This window comes from Oryza glaberrima, chromosome 10 (assembly GCF_000147395.1).
Source record: "Oryza glaberrima chromosome 10, OglaRS2, whole genome shotgun sequence".
Classification (NCBI taxonomy): Eukaryota; Viridiplantae; Streptophyta; class Magnoliopsida; order Poales; family Poaceae; genus Oryza; species Oryza glaberrima.
In genome coordinates, this window is record NC_068335.1 from 16,069,153 (window position 1) to 16,090,810 (window position 21,658).

At 40.5% G+C, this 21,658-nt stretch overlaps 4 protein-coding genes across 4 annotated transcripts; all 4 read right to left on the reverse strand.

Annotated features, from left to right (window-relative positions):
* Positions 1–1,862: 1,862 nt before the first annotated feature.
* On the reverse strand, positions 1,863–2,642 carry LOC127753174 (putative glycine-rich cell wall structural protein 1). The gene has a single exon (XM_052278640.1). It carries the CDS (start codon positions 2,627–2,629, stop codon positions 2,078–2,080), a length of 552 nt encoding a protein of 183 aa, XP_052134600.1. The 5' UTR covers positions 2,630–2,642; the 3' UTR covers positions 1,863–2,077.
* Positions 2,643–7,371: 4,729 nt separating this feature from the next.
* LOC127753207 (putative glycine-rich cell wall structural protein 1) lies at positions 7,372–8,180 on the reverse strand. The gene has a single exon (XM_052278673.1). The coding sequence runs from the start codon at positions 8,163–8,165 to the stop codon at positions 7,608–7,610; it is 558 nt and encodes a 185-aa protein (XP_052134633.1). The 5' UTR covers positions 8,166–8,180; the 3' UTR covers positions 7,372–7,607.
* A 2,214-nt stretch (positions 8,181–10,394) lies between these two features.
* On the reverse strand, positions 10,395–14,702 carry LOC127752965 (putative glycine-rich cell wall structural protein 1). The gene is made up of 2 exons (XM_052278416.1): positions 14,234–14,702; positions 10,395–10,946 (listed from the first exon to the last, which is right to left on the reverse strand). Exons 1-2 carry the CDS (start codon positions 14,700–14,702, stop codon positions 10,594–10,596), a joined length of 822 nt encoding a protein of 273 aa, XP_052134376.1. The 3' UTR covers positions 10,395–10,593.
* A 1,679-nt stretch (positions 14,703–16,381) lies between these two features.
* LOC127752963 (putative glycine-rich cell wall structural protein 1) lies at positions 16,382–17,470 on the reverse strand. The gene has a single exon (XM_052278415.1). The coding sequence runs from the start codon at positions 17,460–17,462 to the stop codon at positions 16,650–16,652; it is 813 nt and encodes a 270-aa protein (XP_052134375.1). The 5' UTR covers positions 17,463–17,470; the 3' UTR covers positions 16,382–16,649.
* Between the last annotated feature and the right edge of the window lie 4,188 nt (positions 17,471–21,658).

Sequence of the window (21,658 nt, forward strand, 5' to 3'; positions counted from 1 at the left end):
AAGTTTTAAATTTAAATTTCCGTTGATATTTATAAGCTAAAGGCTAAACGAACGAGCTTTATAAGAAAATAATTATCGAAGGAAGGATAGGTAGTGGGGGTATGCCTGTTAGTGCTGACAAAATGAAGATAACCAATTTGCCATAATAAATCATGGATCAACACTTTAACGACTCATGTCTCGAAGAAATACACATCACAACACACACAAAAAAACCACGACAACCACAATTTGGAGAGCTACTATATATTATCATGCCCACACAGAAATATGATATTTCGCACGTGTGCTCTTGTGTCCCGCGTGGCCATGTGCCACACGAGATGTGGGCTTCTTTAAAATTTGATTTAAAAAATACTTTGAATATCTTTTAAATTCTAGCACAAATTTGCACTATTTAGTTAATTTTTTAATATAACAACTTTCAATAAAAAGTTAATTCTTTGAATTTTCCATAGACTTTTAATTTGCTCTAAAGAGAGAAAAAATCGATTCTGGATTAGAAGTTCTTAATTTACAGTTGATTTTTTTTTTCATACTGGGTATACGTTGTTATGTAGAACATTGTTCTATGGAAATTAAAGCTTTTATCCAAAATGGTTCTAGAGAGAGTATTTCTACGGAAAAGAATTAATACGCTTCTAGTGTAAGTCATACCCATATATATATAGTCAAAAGCCTAAACTAAAAGTTCAGATATGAAAATTTAAAATCTAGGTAGAAAGCTATGCGAATAGCAAGTTTTAGTGTCATATATATATATAAATAATAATTATTGATTTTGAAAGGGACGGAGGATGCTAAATGCATGTGAGTGACCTGATATGCGTTCCATGTGAACTATATGGCGGATGGCAAAGCTTTTTCCATTGCTTTGCACTCATACGAAGAACGGCTAAAAAGCAAAGGAAGAAAAAAAAAAGTTTATAGTGTGAGTGTGCTCACAAGTTGAGTTTCACGTAGATCCACTACTAAAAAGGGCAGGGCGGGGGAGAGCCGCCACCAGCCTCCCGCTCAAACTTGCCGCTGGATCCGCGTGGGAGAGGGCCGAGGAGGCTGCCACCGTCACCATCACTATCGCCCACACCCGCTGCGGCCGTCAACCACACCCATCGTCGCAACCACCACAGCTGGTGCCCGCCGTCAGGAGGGGTCGATAGGGGAGAGGAGGTGGGGGAGAGGAGGAGTGGGTCCGGGTAGGCAGGAGTAGGAGAGAGAGGGGATCGGAGAATAAAAAAAAGTTGGAATAGGGTGGTGATTTTTTCATGCGGATTACTTTATAAGTCCACATGCGAAAATGGAGGTATTTTCTTATGCGGATATGTTAAGAGGCCCGTATGCGAAAATTGATTTTCATGTGTGAGTCTCTTAAATAGCCGTATGGAAAAATATTGATCGATTTTTACAGACCCGGGTACTTATGGTCTGCTCCGACATGACCATTCGTGTGTTAGGCTTAAGGAAAGTTAATTACTCGGGTTCAAATAGTTCGACATTGTCGGCAAGAGAGATGGACGGAGAGCACCCATAAGACACCAATACAAATCAACCTTTTCTGCTTCCTATTGTTTGTCATATACATGTCTTCTAATTAAGCTGCATCTAAAATTTAAATTTTAAAACTCAATTAAAAAAGTTATTTTTATATTTTTATCGTAGTTTATTTTACTTTTAAATTGTTAAAAACACACATATATAAATTCTTTTGAAGATTTGTTCTTTTAAGTCAAACTTATCTGTTCAGATAAAGGTGATCAGCTTATTTGCACGATCTTTTTCATATTAATCCAATGCCTCTCCATGCATACTACTGCAAAGCACATGGGGAGTCTGATCTGCCGAAGATCCTGCTCTCTCTTGACTTTAAAGTATGACGTAATACTGTCAACCCAACTATGTATTGATCAAACATCCAGTTACATCGGTGGGCTGTGTAGAGTTGTGGTATACAATGATCAATACATTTGGTTATTACACATGTATTCAACGGAGACCTTTATTACCCATTATCTACGTAAATAACACATCTCTCAAACATGCAACCAAGCACGCATATGGCCTGTGGCGCTACATATTTTTACGGGTGTCCACCATAGGCACTTCCGGATCCGCTTCCTGATCCACTACCATACCCGTTGCCACCAGGGCCGCTTTGTCCACCGCCACCACCGCCACCTTGGCCACCAGCCTGAGCATACCCACCACCGTACGGCCCATATCCTCCAGCTTGACCATACCCAGAGCCATAGCCAGATCCGGATCCACCATTTTGTCCACCGCCGCCACCTTGACCGCCACCCCCTCCTTGAGCATATCCTCCACCATATGGTCCATACCCACCAGCTTGTCCATAACCAGACCCAGAACCGGAACCGTATCCGGATCCGCCGTTCTGTCCACCTCCACCACCACCTCCTCCTCCGCCTCCACTAGCATATGCTCCACCGCCACTTGCCTGGCCATACCCAGAGCCAGAACCGGATCCCCATCCAGATCCACCGTTTGACCCACCGCCACCTCCCCCTCCACCGCCGCCACCACCTGCACTAGCATATCTAGCCACCCTTCCAGCATTGGCTAGTCCAATGCTCACCAAGACAACGAAGGTAAGAGCCACAAGCTTTGCCATTGTGATTGATCTAGATAAGCCAAGGATGGATGGGATGGATTTCAAGCGAACGGCTCGTCGGTATTTATAGCACTAGCTTAGCCATTGTAATTGATGTAAAGCTGTCAAGCAAGATGCCACTAGCTTGATCTCTAGTCAATTACGTAGTACTACATAATTACAAAGTCTACTTCACAGGGGAAAAAGAGTGCAGCCGAATTAGATGGACTATGACTTTTATGCCTGGTTATACATACTTTCTTATTAGTTGGCCTGAATAAAGATAACGTGTGAATTCATACGTATAATATTATATATTTAGATAGCTAGAGAAACATAAATAATAATACCGCTTACTGAGTCCAAGTAATTGAGCACTTCCAATGGGCAAATTAAATTTAATTATGGGCAGTATGATATATAGATCACAGCTAGCTGGAGTATTACCACACTACATAAGCCTATAGATACAATAGCTAGTACGTATTACAATATATCATAAAATGAGTCGCTGTCACATGTTAATAATTAAGTTATGCTACACGTACATACCTTTCATGTGTGGTAATGTGTGGCTGTGTAGTGTATGCATGCATGCAAGATGCATAGCTGTATGCACTAGCTATAATTTCTTTGCATGTATGACATCTGATTAATTAGTCTTTTCCGTGTTCCGCTTATCCACCCTTTGATTTTCGTAGGGCATATTATAATTCAACAAGGTGAACAATGTAGTGCTCAAGCCCTGACCATTATTTTCTAGAATATACATTTAATAGTGATAGCAATATTATGTGACAGTGGAATCAATACCTTAATTAGTGCCCGCTAGTAATTATTAGAAACTAAAACTCAAAGATGCAAATATACCACATCATCATCTACTAGCAATTACTATTGTAGAGCATCTTAAATCACATGCAAGCATGACACATCATCTAAAATATAATATTGTAGAGTTCAACATATAAATATGTGAAATCATCTTCCTCACATTATTTTCACAATATTTCAACATTATCATTTCTATAATATTTAACATATATCCATCCATTCATTCCACAGCAAAGCACGGGATATCACATAGTATTAATGAATTGGTATAATCAATCTTTTTTTATTACCTACATTTCTTTTGGAGGTTATTATAAACTTTATTTAAAGTACTATAGAAAAACTGTTTTGTTAGATCATTTTAAATCACATGCAAGCACGATATATTATCTAAAATATACCATTATAGAGTTCAACATATAAATATGTCAAATCATCTTCCTCACATCATTTCACAATATTTCAACATCATCATTTCTGTAGTATTTAACATATTCATCCATTCATTCCGCAATAAAGCACGGGTATCACCTAGTATTAATCAACTGGTATAATAAATCATTTTTTGTTACTACATTTTTTTAGGTTATTATAAACTTTATCTAAAGTATTAAAGAAAACGTGTTTTGTTAAAATTTTTAAGGCTCAAATTTACTACTCAATATCTCCCTCATCCTAAAATATATCGACAGTTTGGCTTGATACGTATACTTCTAGAGTTTCTAGAGTTGGAGACCATGCAAAGCTGAAGTGAAGAGTGAAATTTTCCGTTCACTGGTTTATTACGAGAACCACTGTTCAGCTAGGAAGGTATGACTCTTATTTAGGCCCGTTTGCAGGAAAACCTTTTGTTTCTGATATGGCTTCGCCTAATACGTGTGGTTGTTGGCTTAATTTGTTGACTTGATACTTTCTTCAGAAAGAATTAATGTTCAGTCGATACTGTAGCTAACTAATCAGGGAAAATATATACTATGAAAACAACGTACTCTGAGTGTCGCTTGCTAGCTACTAGCAGTAGGAATACATATATATATATATATACTTAGAAAAATGATGCTGCTGACTCGTATGATGTTGACCATGTGATGTATTATACGTATAGCTTTGACCACCGTACCTACTGCGACGCGAGTGCTTGGTCAGGTAAAAAGCTAAATGGATCGACCTGCGCGCATGTGGCGCAAGATCGACTGTTTTTTCTTTACTCTTTGAAAGAGGAAGCTGCAATAATATAATATCGTTTCTATTAAATAATCCTTGTTCATGTCTAGTGGATCATGCTGCCAAATTTACGGCCTCTCACAAGGATATATAAATCATTCATCTAGCAGTGGCATATCGATGCTACTGATCACCGTGATCCCTACTCTTATTCAGAATAGGTAGAATTACCACCGAAATTCCAAACCAGCTCATGCATCCCTGACATATGTGACCAAATACACGTACTTTTCTGCGTACTTGGTACTCCCTCCGTCCCAAATTATAGGATATGTTGGAATTAATGAATGGGCCTTAGCCCACTCGAAGATTAATTCTTTGGAAAATCACAAAAGCCCACCTCATGGGATGGCATGCATGTGGAGTTTAGTACTACCTTGCTTATTCTAGGAGAGGGGGACCTCTTTAAAAGGGAGGATGCCCTCTTAGCCACTTGAAGCATGTGTGGTGGAGAGAAAAGGGAGAACACACGCGCTCGCTCGCCTGGCCTGGCAGGGCAGGGCAGGCGGCGCGCGTGCACGACGTTACACGTCGAATGGTCCGTCAAAATTGGTTCCTCACCTTGCGCAGATGCAGCCTCCTTTTGCAGTTTTGTTTTGCTGCAAATTCGGATTCGTTTTTGTTTTGGAAACGTTCCGGAAATTCCGGTGCGTGCAAACGGCGTGGAGTCCGGATAAGTTACGCGTGACTTATCCGGTTCGGTTACGCGCAGTGGAGATCGTGCGGGCGCCCTGATCAAGCGACCCTTCTCTATATAAACCGAGCCGCCGCCTTCACGCAACACACGCGAAATCAATCTAGGGTTTGCCTCCTACTCTGTGTTGCACCGTCGCTCGTAGGTTACTCCATCCCGCTCGCTGGCGTGCACCTGCGATCGGGAGAGCAGGTCTCCGGAACCTCTGCCTTCGACGTCCTGCACCGGGAGAAGGCGGCAATAAGGTTTTTGAGAAGCGTTTTGTGCGACTGCTCCCTGTTCGTCCGCGACGGCTCGTCTTCCTCTTCGCTCGCGTGCTGCGTGCCTTCATAGACGCCTACGAAAAGTTTCGACCGAGCAGCCAGTCTTTCCGCCACTTCCGTACGTGTTCAATATGTTGCGGATATTTGATCTGTTCATGTTATACTGTGTAGTTTACATGTGTAGATCTAATGATGCGTTCATGCTAGTTTTCATCTGTAATGCATGATTTATTTATGGAATAGATTAAATCATTATATGCCTATAATCTTACCAGGATACACTTTTTTTAAAAAAACTAAAATGTGGTAACTTTTGACTAATACTCATACTAACCATATATATGTATGCTAAGTATTATGCATGTTACTCCCTCCATTCCAAATTGATCTACATATAGTTTTTTCGAGGTTATTCCTAAATAATCTATATATTTGTGTTCATTCATTAGGTCTATTCGTTATTTATGCATTGGAGTAAATGGATATTGATGCATGCATCCATGCACACAAGTATTTATAACCCACATGCAATATCTTGATTTGCTATTGGCTACAAAATAGTGGGGATGGTGTATGCATTGAGTTTGTTGCTAGAGTAAATATAGTATGAGAGAGTCATTAGTTTTTCTTGGTCTTGGTATACCCATGAAATGTATACATCAAATTGGAATGGAGGGAGTATATCGCTATATTCATATTTTAAAGTAATTTTATGTGATGCTAATTTTATATTTGTTGGGAACATAATATGGTATAAATTAATGGTTAAAGTATATTATTAAAGACCGTATATATAAATATAGATCTTATAATTTGAGACGGAGGGAGTATATATATGGCACGAACTAAGAAGTCAGCGTTGCTGCCGGTGTGGTTATACCATCTGCTTCCTTCCTCTTGCGACCCACTTAACGTAACTTGAAGACAACTCCTTTAGCCTTTACTATATATATATATGTAAGAATCACTCAGAGCCAATCTTAAAAGAAATCATTATTTTTTTCATGACAATTTAGATGAACACAAACTTCATATATATATATATATATATAACTCTTGACAGGTTGAAAACCTTTTGATTTAGAGTTATTATATGCTCTAATATTCATTAAAACTGACAATGAATATCAAAAGACAATCCATAATTTTTTTTTTCATATACATGAATTTGGACAAACTTTATATATATAAGTTTGTAGACAATTACGATACCTAGTTAATAACTTTTTATTTCAAGTGATTTATCTACCCAAAAATGTGTTAAAGTTTTAGCAAGGAAGGGCCAAATTAATGAAACAAATATGATAACATGGTATGTTGAGTTATACCGGAGATGGAAAACTGGCGATGCATGAAGAGAGCTGTGTTGGTTTCGAGTCCCATACTCCCATATACTACATACTACTAGAAAAAGAGTTTTTCATCGTGACACACTATTTTTTTACTGGCGGCCAGACTCTAAATTCACTTGCACGAATACAATGAGGGGTGGGGGGCTAAGAACCACGAGCAAAGATTGATGGGCATATGACTTGTGACATGTCCTATATATACACGAGATAGAATATATTTCTTTTTTAGTTTGGCATATTAAAAATCAAATTCTGGAAACTAATTATCACTACTGGTTCTAGCCATGATTGGTAGCAATACTACTGGTTCTTATTATATGAAACCCACTGACAGTTTAAGACGATCGATCATGCATGATTCGCAATTATGCACCGGCCGTAGTGTGATTAGGCTTTCTCTACTACTAGTGAAATATTCTCTAGACCATATATATAGGATACAATACACTCATTGATCGAACATTTCAATTACACTGATGAGCTTACATCTGTGTAGTGGTATACAAGACCACTTTCAGTATTACATCCAAGTGAAGCCCTTTATTTGGTTATTATTCACGCAAACTAATAACACCTCTCAAACCAGGCAGCACATAGTATCAGTACTGCTAGGTTATTTAGGTGAAGCACTTCTATGGATGTCCACCGTAGGCACTTCCCGAACCACTTCCTGAACCGCTACCATATCCGCTGCTGCCTGGACCACTCTGTCCACCACCACCGCCGCCACCTTGGCCACCAGCCTGAGCATATCCACCGCCATATGGTCCATACCCTCCGGCTTGACCGTACCCTGAACCAGAGCCGGAACCATATCCAGATCCACCATTTTGTCCACCACCGCCACCCTGGCCACCACCTCCTCCCTGAGCATACCCACCACCATATGATCCAGACCCACCAGCTTGCCCATATCCAGAACCAGAACCGGAACCATATCCGGAACCACCGTTCTCTCCACCGCCTCCACCGCCGCCTCCTCCACCTCCACTAGCATATGATCCATCACCGCCCGCCTGGCCATATCCTGAGCCAGAGCCAGATCCCCAGCCGGAACCACCGTCCGACCCACCACCTCCTCCCTCGCCGCTACCGCCACCCCCAGCACTAGCATATCTAGCTACCCTGCTAGCATTGGCTAGTCCAACGCTTAGGAGGACAACGAAGCTAAGAGCCACAAGCTTACCCATTGTGATTGATCTAGCGAGAAGTGAAGGATGAGATGAATTCGAAGTGATGGGGCTCGTCAGTATTTATAGCACCGGAAGGCATGCAAAGCTAGCTGTGTCTTGCAGTTAAGATGCCACTTGATCTCTGATCAATTACAAGATGATGACTGGCTGACTGCTAAGTCTAGTTTGGCAGGAAAAAGATTACAGCGGAATTAGATGGATTATGACTTTTGATGGCTATCAGGTATGCTGTTTTCTTCTCTCTTTTGAGTAGGCCAGGATATAATTTGGCTAACTCTAGGTCATGCAGAGAAACATGCATATACCGTGTACTCTGAATCCAGGTATGTGAGCATCCAAGAGGCAAAATTTAGCAGCACATATTGGATTGTAGCTATTGCAACACACCAGGCATCCTCAAGTCCACAATGGCTAGTACTACTACATTATTGTCATAAAGTGAGTCACCCGTTTCCACATATTAATTAATAAGTTGATGAGAGGTATTGTAATATATATATAGGGACAATGTTTGCATTTATACATGCAGGATGCATATATAAGTTAACTGAATGTATAACCTCATTTCGTCTAATTAATGACGTCTAACCAATAATATATTCTTGCATATTAATGCACCCGATATGTATGTTGGTCATATTATAATTTCAAGTATCTTAGGTACTCCTATATTGATCTCACATAAAAAAAAGTATGTATTTAAAACCAATTAATAGTGACCGAAAGCGTATTGGAATGCAAATATATTGGTCATCATATCTATATATAATTTGATTAACTATATATTGAGCAGAATAAACTGAACTAGCTAGTGTCTGTAAACTACTACAAATACGACCTAAAAAACAGCGGATCGAGAATAAGCATATGTGTTCGTCAAATTAATTGAATGCGAAGTGTCGAGTTGGCTCATGATCGAACTTCTAGTACGTGTAGCCGCGTAGTGTAGGAGACCATACAAAGCTAGGTGTAGAGCGAAGTGACATTTTGGGTCACTTGTTTTAGTTAATTTATCCAAACAAGCAGTGTTCTCATTGAGAAAATATCAGGTCGGCAAGGCACGACTGTTAGGCCAGTTAGGACAACTTTTTTTCCCTTTTATGATTAGGCTTTGCCTAATACGCCTCCCATGCATGGTCAGGGAAAGTATATATATAGTAGTATACATGAAAACCACGTACTCTAAGCGAGGAAATGCTAGCTGGTGCCAAACTGCATATGCATGCCAACCTTGGATGACATGGATCAAGTGGCGCCGCCGGCATGCACTCCCTCCCTCCAAAAATTAATACTACCTCTGTTTCATATTATAAGTTGTTTTAATTTTTCTTCCTAGTAAAACATTTTCAAGTTTGAACCAATTTATAAAATACCTAGCAACATCTATAACACAAAATAATTTTCATTTAAGTCTAACATTGAATATATTTTGAATATATTTTGATGATACATTTATTTTGTATTGAAAATACTACTAACTTTTTTATAAACTTGGTCATACTTAAAAATGTTTGACTTAAAAAAAAGTCAAAGTGACTTATAGTATATAAAAAGGAGGGAGTATTAACTTCTAGCTACAAATTAAAAAAATAAATTGTTTTCTGTTTTAATATCAGCAAGGACAATGTAAATAAATATCAATGCATTAATTTTCGTTAATAAATTGTCCGGGTGCTTCGGACACTTCAAACAGTTTGTGTCTCGCCCACAGCCTAACTACCAGCCTCTAGAATAGAAAACATGTGGTAGTAGATCAAAATACGCCTTATTATTTCAAATAGCCGGATTTACTCGTGCTTCTATAACAAGCTATACAGACAATTAAAATCTCTCTTTCCCACCGTATCTCTCTCTTCCTTCCCACCATCCCTCTCTCCCTTCCTTTCCTACCTTTGCTCCTACCTTTTGACTCTCTAGTGAGGCATCACTGTAACAAGCTTAAGTGTCATCTTTACCTCGGATTGGGATCCTCTAACTTAAGTTCACTTTGAGACACTGACATGTGGCCCCTCTTTACTATAGACTCAGATGTCAATGACCCCAAAAGTCACCTGACTTAAGTCAGAGGATCTCATTCCCTTCACTTAGGAGGTGCAGATTTACACCAGCCAAAACAAGGAATTAATACTAATCAATGAACCAAACACTAGCAAAATAGTTAATTTCTAAAAGGCATGTTTTGGCTTCAAACCGACATGGTCCTCAGTGTGGTTCGATCGTGAATTATCATGCATTTGGAATAACATATTGATCAAACATTCAATTACACCAAAAGCTTACAACCGCATTGTGGTTCACAACACCACTCTAATTATTACATTCAGTGAAGCCCTTTATTTCTTATTATCCACGTAAAAATAACAGTAATATATTTGCCCAACCCAGCTTTCAATGTAGAAGCTCTGCTAATGTAGGTGGAACACTACTATGGGTGTCCACCATAAGCACTTCCAGAACCACTTCCAGAACCGCTGCCATACCCGCTACCACCTGGACCACTTTGTCCACCACCACCGCCACCACCTTGGCCACCAGCTTGAGCATAACCACCACCATATGGCCCATATCCCCCAGCTTGACCATATCCAGATCCAGAGCCAGAACCATATCCAGATCCACCATTCTGCCCACCGCCGCCACCTTGGCCACCACCCCCTCCTTGAGCATATCCTCCACCATAAGGTCCATACCCACCGGCTTGTCCATACCCAGATCCAGAACCAGAACCATATCCGGATCCACCATTCTGCCCACCTCCACCACCACCACCACCTCCGCCTCCACTAGCATACGATCCATCACCACTTGCCTGGCCATACCCTGAGCCAGAGCCAGATCCCCAGCCAGAACCACCGTTTGACCCACCACCACCTCCTCCACCACCGTCGCCTCCTCCAGCGCTAGCATATCTAGCTACCCTTGTAGCGTTGGCTAGTCCAACGCTTAGGAGGACGATAAAGCTAAGAGCCACGAGCTTAGTCATTGTGATGGATGGAGCCACTGAAGTGAAGGATGAGATGAATGTTGAGTGAAGAGTTCATGGGTATTTATAGCACCAGACAACATGTGTAACTTGAAGCTGTCATGCAAGACGCAGCTTCTTTAGTCAATTACAGGATAACTAGAAAGTCTACTTCAGAGGGCAAGAAAGAGTACTGCAGAATTAGGTGGAATATACGACTTCTGTGCATGCAAGGCTTGTCATGAAGACATGAAGACTTTGATCTTATGAGTATACTTGAATATAAATATTACATGTAAGTTCTAAAGTTCATATGTATATAGTTTAGCTATCTCGATAGATCTAGGTCATGCAGAGAGAAAGCTAAGCTTGCATAAAGAACAATACCGAGTACCCAGTCTAGGCATGTGAGGATGCAGTGGGCGAAATTTTATGGGCGTATAGTATGATATATATCCAGTGTATATATTACAACACGACAAATCAACAATAGCTAGCTAGCACACACATATCATTATCATCATAATATAATGAGTCAATCGTCTACTCAAGTTAATACTCCCTCCATCCCTAAATATTTGACGCCGTTGACTTTTCCAAACATATTTGATTGTTCGTCTTATTTAAAAAATTTAAGTAATTATTAATTTTTTTTTATCATTTGATTCATTGTTAAATATACTTTTATATATACATATAGTTTTACATATTTCACAAAAGTTTTTGAATAAAACGAGTGGTCAAACATGTTTAAAAAAGTCAACGGCATCAAACATTTAGGGAAGGAGGGAGTATATGTTAGATACACTTGCTAACACATAAAGTGTATCTTTCATGCATATGCGTACGTACTACATATAGTGTATAGTTCATGGATGCACGCAGGGCGCATAGCTGTATCGATCCACTAACCTTAATTAGCTCATCTTGCATGTGCAATGACGTCTGTTCAATATAGTTTGCATGCATATATTATTGCGTGTATATGTACTACGGAGTATAGAGATAAGAAAATATAGTTTGCGTACATATATTATTGCGTGTATATGTACTACGGAGTATAGAGATAAGAAGAAGAAAAGATAAGGTCAAAATTGACGGTTTTACTCCATTAAAAATTTGGGGGAAAAATCCTAGGCAAAATTGGTTATATAGCATCGAAATTTTACGTTTTTGATTTTATAGCACCGAAAGATATCGGTTCACTTTAATAGCATCCAAAGTTCACCCTGATCCAATTTTTAACACTTCCATCAATTCTCGATCGTTTTCTGTCCGCCTTGATTGCTATTGATCTAGCCATACACACGATATGATGTTTCTCCCCTCATTGTCATGCATTCTACTTATACTTGTGAGGGGTAGAAACGTCATATCGCGTGCGTGGCTGAGTCAATAGAGATTAAGGCGAACGGAAAAAGATTGAGAATTGACAGAAGTGTCAAAAATGAAAATGGGATAAACTTTAGGTGCTATTAAAGTGAACAAGTATCTTTCGGTGTTTTTTCAGTTGCAGGGTTAATTATTAGGCCATTGTTGGAGTCTTCTCTAGCATATGTGCCTAACTTAAATTTAGTCTCTAACTCTAAAGGTATGCGGTAGAAGACACAATCGAACTAATCAAGGGCTTGGCTCATGGTAATGATATAGCTATTTCTTTTTTTATGGCATCAGCTTCTTTAATTGTCCAGTATGATTAATTGGGTTTTGCTTGTGTGCCAAAAGTAAAAGGGAAAATTCACCACCTGGCACCTGGCTTTCTCATCCGAAGGAGTTTCATATATACAGCTACAGTGCAATTGCAATTTCTTCCCTGGTTAAATTATACCCGCTCCATTCCAAAAACAAAAATATAAAGATGCAACAACTTTTTTTTTCGATGTTTCATAATATGCATACATGCAATTAATTACTAGCACCCCTCTTTCCTCTAAATTTGTTTTTTAATACTCTACCCTCTAGATCTCTAATACTCCGTTTTTGGTTGAACTAAATAAAGGGCATATTGGGTGCATTATATGCATCGAAAGTTCGCGTTTTTGGTTGAAGCCTATATACTAATATATTGTACCATATTGGGTGCATTATATGCATCGCATTTATTGAAGTAATTCAAACAAGAAGGTGATACTATTTTTTCTTAATCTTTACGTTAGTGGTGGTTGTGTCTTATATTTTAGGATGAAGAAAGAGTAATTAGCAATATAATATTTCAATTTAATTTTTGTTTGTATTTCTGAGGAATTTTTTGGCCATGTCTAAATTCTTTGTTCGGTTTAATTTTCCACACTTATAACCCTAAAAGCATCTATATCCCTCAACTCTCATGATCTGATGAGAATTGTATTTCTGCTTTATGACGTTTCCACCATCGACATATAATAACTCGATGTACATCTTCATGTTCTAGATGAAACTTTAGTAATGTTTAATTTATATGAGTATCAAAGGTTCATTTACCGGTTAACGGTCAAATTTTCATATGAAGATTTCAACTTCTTTAAAGAAGTATGCATAAAGCTTCGAGTATAGAATTCAGAGTGTTTCACAAGTTTCATATCCTGTTGCAAAAATGTTCTATGAAGGTTTTAGAGTTTTGGAGGACTACTTTATACAAGATTATCACCATGCTTTAGCAAAATTTGATTATTTATTTTTAATAATGAAAGTGATAATTCATAGCCTTCAAATCAATTAACTATGGATGCGAAACCACCATTTCTTGAACTTCGAAATCCGTGAAAGAAAGGAAATGAAAACGAAAACTATTGAATCAAACATGCAACCAGGTGTGTCTTAAAGAGTGTAGAAGTGGCCATTTAATTGTCTGCAATTGCAACAACATCCAAACATTCACAAAGTGTATGTAACATTACAGCAGCTCCACTTCTGTTGATAAACAAACACGCGAGAAGCCCTTTATTTAGTTCTTATTATCATCTATATATAACAACATACAAAACTAGCATTCTATATAGGCTTCATCCATATGTCATTCAGGTAGTGCGTAAACTCTATGGGTATCCTGCACTTCCAGATCCACTTCCCGAGCCACTGCCAGATCCGCTGCCCCCTGGACCACTTTGTCCACCACCTCCACCACCACCTTGTCCTCCTGCCTGAGCATATCCGCCCCCGTAAGGTCCGTATCCTCCTGTCTGACCTGATCCAGAACCAGAACCAGATCCTGATCCTGATCCACCATTTTGTCCACCACCGCTTCCACCACCACCTCCCCCACCCTGGGCATATCCTCCACCATAAGGCCCGTAACTCCCGGCTTGACCATACCCAGACCCAGAACCAGACCCATAGCCAGATCCACCATTCGCCCCGCCGCCACTACCTCCTCCGCCACCGCCGCCACTAGCATACGCTCCACCAGACCCACCTGCCTGCCCATATCCAGAACCAGAGCCAGATCCCCAGCCGGAACCACCCCCTGACGAGCCACCTCCACCTCCACCGCCACCTCCACCTCCCGCACTAGCGTATTTTTTCGGTCTAGCATAGGCTACTCCTATGACTAGGAGGACGAGGAAGGTAAGTAGTACTACCTTAGAGCCAGCCATTGTGAAGTTAAGGATATGATGACTGAAAGATTAGCTTTGCATTGGTATTTATAGTGCAGGAGACCTTGCAAAGCTGTAGTGCAAGAGGCCACTTGCTCAGTAATATATCGAATCTGCAAACCTCAGCGAGAGAGAAAATAGCCCGGTTAGGAAATACTATACATATCTGTTCAACTTCTAAACTTGGCCTTATTAAGCTGGCTTCTACATATGAGTTTGACATTGTACAAGTCAATCCACTAAACCTAGTGAAGTTAGTCCAGGCATTAGACTTGTGCGTAATATAAAAATTTTGACGGAAAATAAACGCTAAATTAACTAGCCAGAGTTGTTACTAACTTAATTACCACTGCTACTAGGAGAAGCAGCGCAGTTGATTGGCACAAATCATGTGGCGCTGAGACCTTAAAATTAGATTAATTGTTCAGCTAGCTGCCAAGCTATAGCTCTCAGATTTGTGGTCTTGATCGATTTCATTCTCTATTGCATTGGGTTTTCTCAAATACTTGCAGCTAGCTAGATGATCATGATGTGTGCCGACGTGCTCGCGTGCATCGGTGCATGCCCAGATCCCCTTCAAGAATTCTTCTGCAAATTTTATAAATGGATGGTATAATCTTTATTATGGCATGTGTGCGTGTTTTCCTTTTCTTTTTTTTTTCTTTTTCTGGTCTAGGATGCATGCCTTCCTGTGCAGCAGTGAGCTAGCCAGTGAGATATATGGCCGTTCTTAGCTTACAGTATGATCATTAAAGTTTTGGCCCATCAAGTTAAACAAATTTCGAAGACAAAATCAGCCCATATATATGTCTCGTACTCTGGACGGACAGAAAAAACTGGGCCCATAACCATATGTATCCCTGGGCGAATAAGTTTACTTTAGTCCCTCAATTTATCGCCGAGTCTAGCTAAAATCCATCCCTACACTGAAATACCAGATATAACGGTACTCAATTAACAAAATCGGATCATCTGATGTCCTAGGCAATATTATGCCTGGTTTTAACTGATGTGGCAAGCTGATTCACACATGCAAGTACTGGACACTTACGTGTGGGGTCCACCTGGGTCCCACGCTGACTCAGCACATCACGTTAGCTAAAATCAGACATAATACTGCCTAGGACCTCGGGTAATCCAGTTTTGTAAATTGAGGGATATGTTATATCTGTCATTTCAGTTTATGGATGAAATTTAGATTCGGTGACAAATTGAGAGACCTAAAGTAAACTTATTCATATCCCTGGTTTATCTGTGCACTGTGCTGTGATATGGGCCGAAATTGTATGGCGGCCTTGAATAAATGGGTACGTGTATCACTCTACTCTCAGCCTCATCTTTGTCCAATATGAAATCTAGGATATTTTCTTTTAAAATTTTCAAACTTAATTTTACATTTTTTATGATTTTTATTTAATTTCTTTTTCATAATTTATCTTTAAGTCTATGAGGGCATATATATAAAATTTTTACTCATAATTTTTTTTTTCTTGCGAATAAACCGTTTTGCTCATAACTAATCAGCTCATGGTCAACCGGTGGTGCCTTTTATCTTTTATTTGCCTGTTCGATCATTCTCATTTCCCTTGTAAGCTAGCAACGAACGAATTAGTAACAGTCATATCAGTAAAACAAAAGAAAATGAAAGAAAACTATACTTGCAATAGAGACCACACCAATGAACAAAACATTATGCATGCTTCAATTCATTGCTCTTGTAGAGTGTCATCACATCTCATTTCCGCATGCCGGGCTACCATGCATCTTCCATTACAATGATGGAGCCCATTAATTATTAAGAAAAACTGCCTAATTAAAACCAAAGTACAAACCCTAGAAATTAAACTTCTTGTCGGACAGCATAAAATGACGAGACCAATTCATGCATTGTTTCGGCCTCCTCCGGCTCTAGGGTTTCCCGCGACAAGCGAAAACCTACCGGAAATTTCAATGGTATCCGCCGCTACCGGATCCGGATCCCTTGCCGCTGCCGCTGCCGTAGCCGCCGTTCTCGCCGCCGCCGCCGCCGCCGCCCTTGCCGCCGCCCATTCCTGACGCGTAGCCTCCGCCGGAGGAACCATCGCTGCCGGCGTCGCCTGCGCCGGAGCCAGCGCCTGCGCCAACGCCGTAGCTCGGAGATGCTGCTGGGCCTCCGCCGTGCCCGCCGCCGCCGCCGCCGCCGCCACCGGCTGCGTCGGCGTAGCCGCCGTTGTAGTCGCCGCCGCTGGATGGAGACGGCGCCATCGCTATCGACGAGCCGCTCTCGCCGGCGCCCTGGCCAACTCCGGCGCCAGCGCCGTACCCGCTGCCGCCGTTGGAGCCGCCGCCACCGCCGCCGCCGCCGCCCTCGCCATCACCGGTGGCGTAATTACCGCCGCTGCTGAGAGCAACCGGGGCCGACGCCGACGAGCCGGAGCCCCCGCTCGAGCCACTGCCCATGCCGTAGCCGGAGCCGGAGCCGGAGCCGTACCCGCCGTTGGTCCCGCCGCCGCCGCCGCCGCCTCCGCCAGCGCCGCCACCCCTCCCGTAGTTCCACGTGTTGCCGGAGTCGCCGCCGCTCTCGCCGTACCCGGCGCCGGCGCCGGCGCCCGAGCCGGAGCCCCACCCGCCGTTCGTCCCGCCGCCGCCGCCTCCTCCGCCGCCGCCTCCCCCGCCGCCGGAGTACGAGTTCGTGTACCTGGCCACCCTCGCGGCACCAGCGAACCCGATGCTGAGGAGGACGGCGAGGCCCAGAGCCACGAGCTTGGTGGTGGCAGCCATGGCGATCGAGAGAGAGAGGTGGTGGTGATCAGCGGATAGGTTTGCGCGGGTATTTATAGCGAGCGGCGGATGGCGGGAGATTTAATTTCCTCTTCATGAGATCGACTTGGCGCCATGTGCGACGATCAAATTAAAGGAGATTCGATAACCATTAACCATGCATGGATTAGAGCAGGTACAATAGCAGGCTACAAGCCAGCTATAAATATATTTTAAAAAGATAAACAATAGCATGCTATAAGCTAGCTATAAACATATTTTAAAAATATAAACGAAGAGAGAGAAGAGCAGCGAGCTACAGATCTGTAGCCAGCTGCAGCACGGACTCCAAGACATAATGTGTGTATAACAGGTAGGGCCAGGTATTAATAGTATAGTAAGCAATTATTGTATGAATTGGCTATTATATTGACTATATATGATTTAGAGTTAGTAGTTGGCTATACTATTAATTGCTCTTAGTAGTCTAGTGTATAGCATCTGTTGATTGTTGAGTTTGTTGACCAACATGACTGCATCGATCAAGATGCCTGAATTTCCTATGCGAACTTTCGAATCGATCAAGATGCCTGAATTTCTTATGCGAACTTTCGATGTGGTAATATATTTTGTTGGCAATTAATTGATGCAGAAGTTTATATAATTCGGTGTGGAGTTAATTAGATTAGCTAGCTGTGTTGCTTGGTTTCTTCGAAGCCTAGTGAGCTATACTAGATTCGATTCCCTTCATCTGATGACACCGATTAGAAATTTCTCCTACTGGAACAGTGTGCCTGTGCATCTCAATCCTTAATTATGCAGGTAATGCTAAGTTCACAGTGACAATTAAGCGGTGCTCTTGCACTATTAACTTCCCTCTAACTTGAATATGCATAGTTGAGGTTAAACAAGTGAAAAATCCGTATGTATTGCGTCATGCTAAATTACAAAATTATTCGTATAGTATGTAATGCCAGTCCTGATTCGAGCCAGATTATATATAAACCCATTGGCCAGCTGCCTAGCTCGATCAAAGTGTACGTAGATGTTAAGCGATTCGTATGAATGTTTCATTCGTCGGTGCAGCAACTCGGTCGAGTTGAGATTATCTTCTGCTAAGTACTCCATCGTGGTAATCACAATGTTGACCAGCATATGGATTGCGGATTTGCACACGGCGTGTAGTGCATCGACCTGGGGATTCAACGCGTCGCCGACGGCGAAGTCCCGGAAAATTATTAGCCACATTGGCAGGGTGAGATCGATGAGAGGGCCTCATGGGGTTTTTTGTTTAGTTTTTCCTCTGAAAGTGTATACTTAACGTGCCTTAATTATGGCTGTGCAGACACCGAGGGAGTAATCAGCGACAAGTCGCAGTGTTCGAGTTGACCTCGAGCTCTGCATGCAGTGGCTGCATATGCAGCATTCGATCGATCGATCGATTCTGCCAAATAGATAGTACACGAGATGTGCCCCCAGAAAAGATGAACAGAGAAGTATTTGAAAACCAGCAAGTATACTTGATGAAAAGAAAGATCCAATATATCCATCTTGAGCAATGGGAATCTCGGATCCGATCGTTGAAAGTACAACAATTGCAGATAGTAATTAAACAAGTAGTAGCAACTTGATCAGTAGACTATTAAGCTTTGTTATTGTGAGCTTTTGATTTGGATTTGACTATTTAGCTAACAGTATATGTGGGCAAAGGAATTGGATCGTCATTTCTACGGCAGAGGTACAGCAGCTTGTATAAATATATCTAATTTGTACCCACCATTATGTGGTAAATATTGAGAAAAAAGTAATCTGTGATAAATTACAGATCCAAATTAAATACTACAACTAATATTTGCCATGGTCGTAATACTGATTTATGATCGGTAAATGTGATCTAAACCGTTAATATATGTGCAAAAAATATTATGCTACCGTTAGTTAATTTGGTATTATATAAATTAGTAGATAGGGTTCATTAAATTAAGAAAGTTGACGGTCTAGATTATTTCTAATATCAGTTAGGACCATTGTAAAACATCTTATACAGTGGTAATTAAATTGATGTCTCTCTGTTTATAACATATTTATAATATGTTTTGTTTTTTTTAAATCAAACCTCTTTAAGTTTGACAACATTTATAAAAAAATTATAGCAATATTTTTTACACCGAATAAACATACCATGAAAATATATTCAATGTTCGATTTAATAGAACTAATTCACTGTAGATCAGTTGCTGTATTTTTTTATAAATGTGGTTTAAATTTATTGAACTTTGACTTATCAAAGCATCAAGACGTCTTATAATGTAAAGGGAATATTATTCATAAATATTAAAAATATAAAGTAAATTGATCATCGATCTTTCCCTACCAGCTTAAGGTTTTTTGGTTGAGTCAATTAATTGATACATGCAAATTAATATGGTATCAAAGCCAAATATCTTGAGTTTGATTATTGGTTGGCTGCAGTAGACAAAAGAAAGTCGATCCAGTTTAGTAAAATACAGTAATCAATTAATTTACCGCTTGTATACTGCCACAATATTGTTTCTCTGATCTGCACTAACGCAGAGGATCCATGTCCAATTGATCGAGGCGAGGAGACCAAGGAAATTAACGCGGCGTTTGGTTAATGACGCAGTTCGAGATATATATGTGGGGTAAACATAGTAGGAGTATTCAATCGACTCGTTCTCTGCGTTGGAATTAAAGCATATGCATGCAACAGCAACACCCGACCTCATCAATTTTCGGTGATGTTAATGTCTACTTGTCGAGAGAGATGATGAAATTAATGGCATCAAAGTCTCTTCCAGGTTGACCGTATCTGTGAAAAACAAAATACCAGTTGATGTGATTCACAGATAATTAACTGTGCAACAGTACACTATAGACTGTAATTAGGTCTAATCATGTTGCTTGATTCTTCCAAACTCTGACAGATCTATCTAGGAATCTGCCGTGCCTCTGGCTCGATTTTTTGTTAGCCTAGAACGTAACACGCCACACCAAGCTGCAGCAGGATCTGTGCATGCATCTCACTGGTCAAAAACAGGGTTTTGTACGTGCATCTCAATGACCAACATGGATTAATTTGATCGATCCAAAATAAAAAATAATGGTCACCTTTTTTTAGACAATGGAATATAATATTCCGGCTTTTGCTCAAGAAGGGCTACAGCCAATTATTACAAAGTAGCACTCGAGATAATAGTATAGCTCAAATAAAAAAGAACACACTTAAATAGAAAAAGCCAAAATAAGGAGAACACATTTATTCCAGCCTATTTGTGAATCTCCATCCATAGTTGACATAAAGTTACATAACCATTGTCTCCAACTTGCGACATGCAACTTTCAGAAACTCTCCATCTTCATCACACCTTTGTAATTGTGCCCAAAACCGGAGCCAATGAGTTGCCCTGAAAATTTACCTGCATATAGGAAATAGATGGTGATTTGTCAAAAACCATATCATTTCTACTCAACCATAGAGCCCAACAAATGGCCGAAGCTCCGACAAGTATCAGTTTACTCTTTTTCTTGTCAACCCCCAAAAGCCACCTATCAAAAATATGAGATATACTAATTAGAAGGTTAAAACCAAAAGAAAACTGAACTGCTCTCCATATGAATTTTGCATAATGACAATCCATAAAGAGATGTTGAATAGACTCATTATTCATACAAAAGCAACACCTCAAGCTGCCGTTCCAAATCCGTCTCGCCAAATTGTCCTTAGTTAACACAACCCCTTTAAGCAAGTACCACATAAAGATCTTAATCTTAAGTGGCATCTTAAGCTTCCAAATACACTTATTTCTCTCAACATAGCTATTATTAATTAAAGCTAGGTACATTGATCTTACCGAGAACCTACCGTTCTGATGGTAGTTCCATCTGAAACAATCAGAAGAACGATTCAACTGGATATACACAATAAAAACGCACAACTCAATGCCAATAATGGTCACCTAGCAAAGCAAACAGAGAATGGGCTGGCTCATGTGCACCCAAAATGTTGTCTGAAGAAGTGTGCCCTCGAAAATATTTCTCGGAATACTAAAGTGGATCGATTTTGTTTTGTCTCCTGCAGCCTTAATTAATTACGAGTATCAATTAAATCATCACATTATCAAATCGATCTAAGCTTCATCAGCAAGCCGAAGTAGTAGTTGGGCTTAGGACAGGCCTAATTTTGTCTTGCTTTGGGC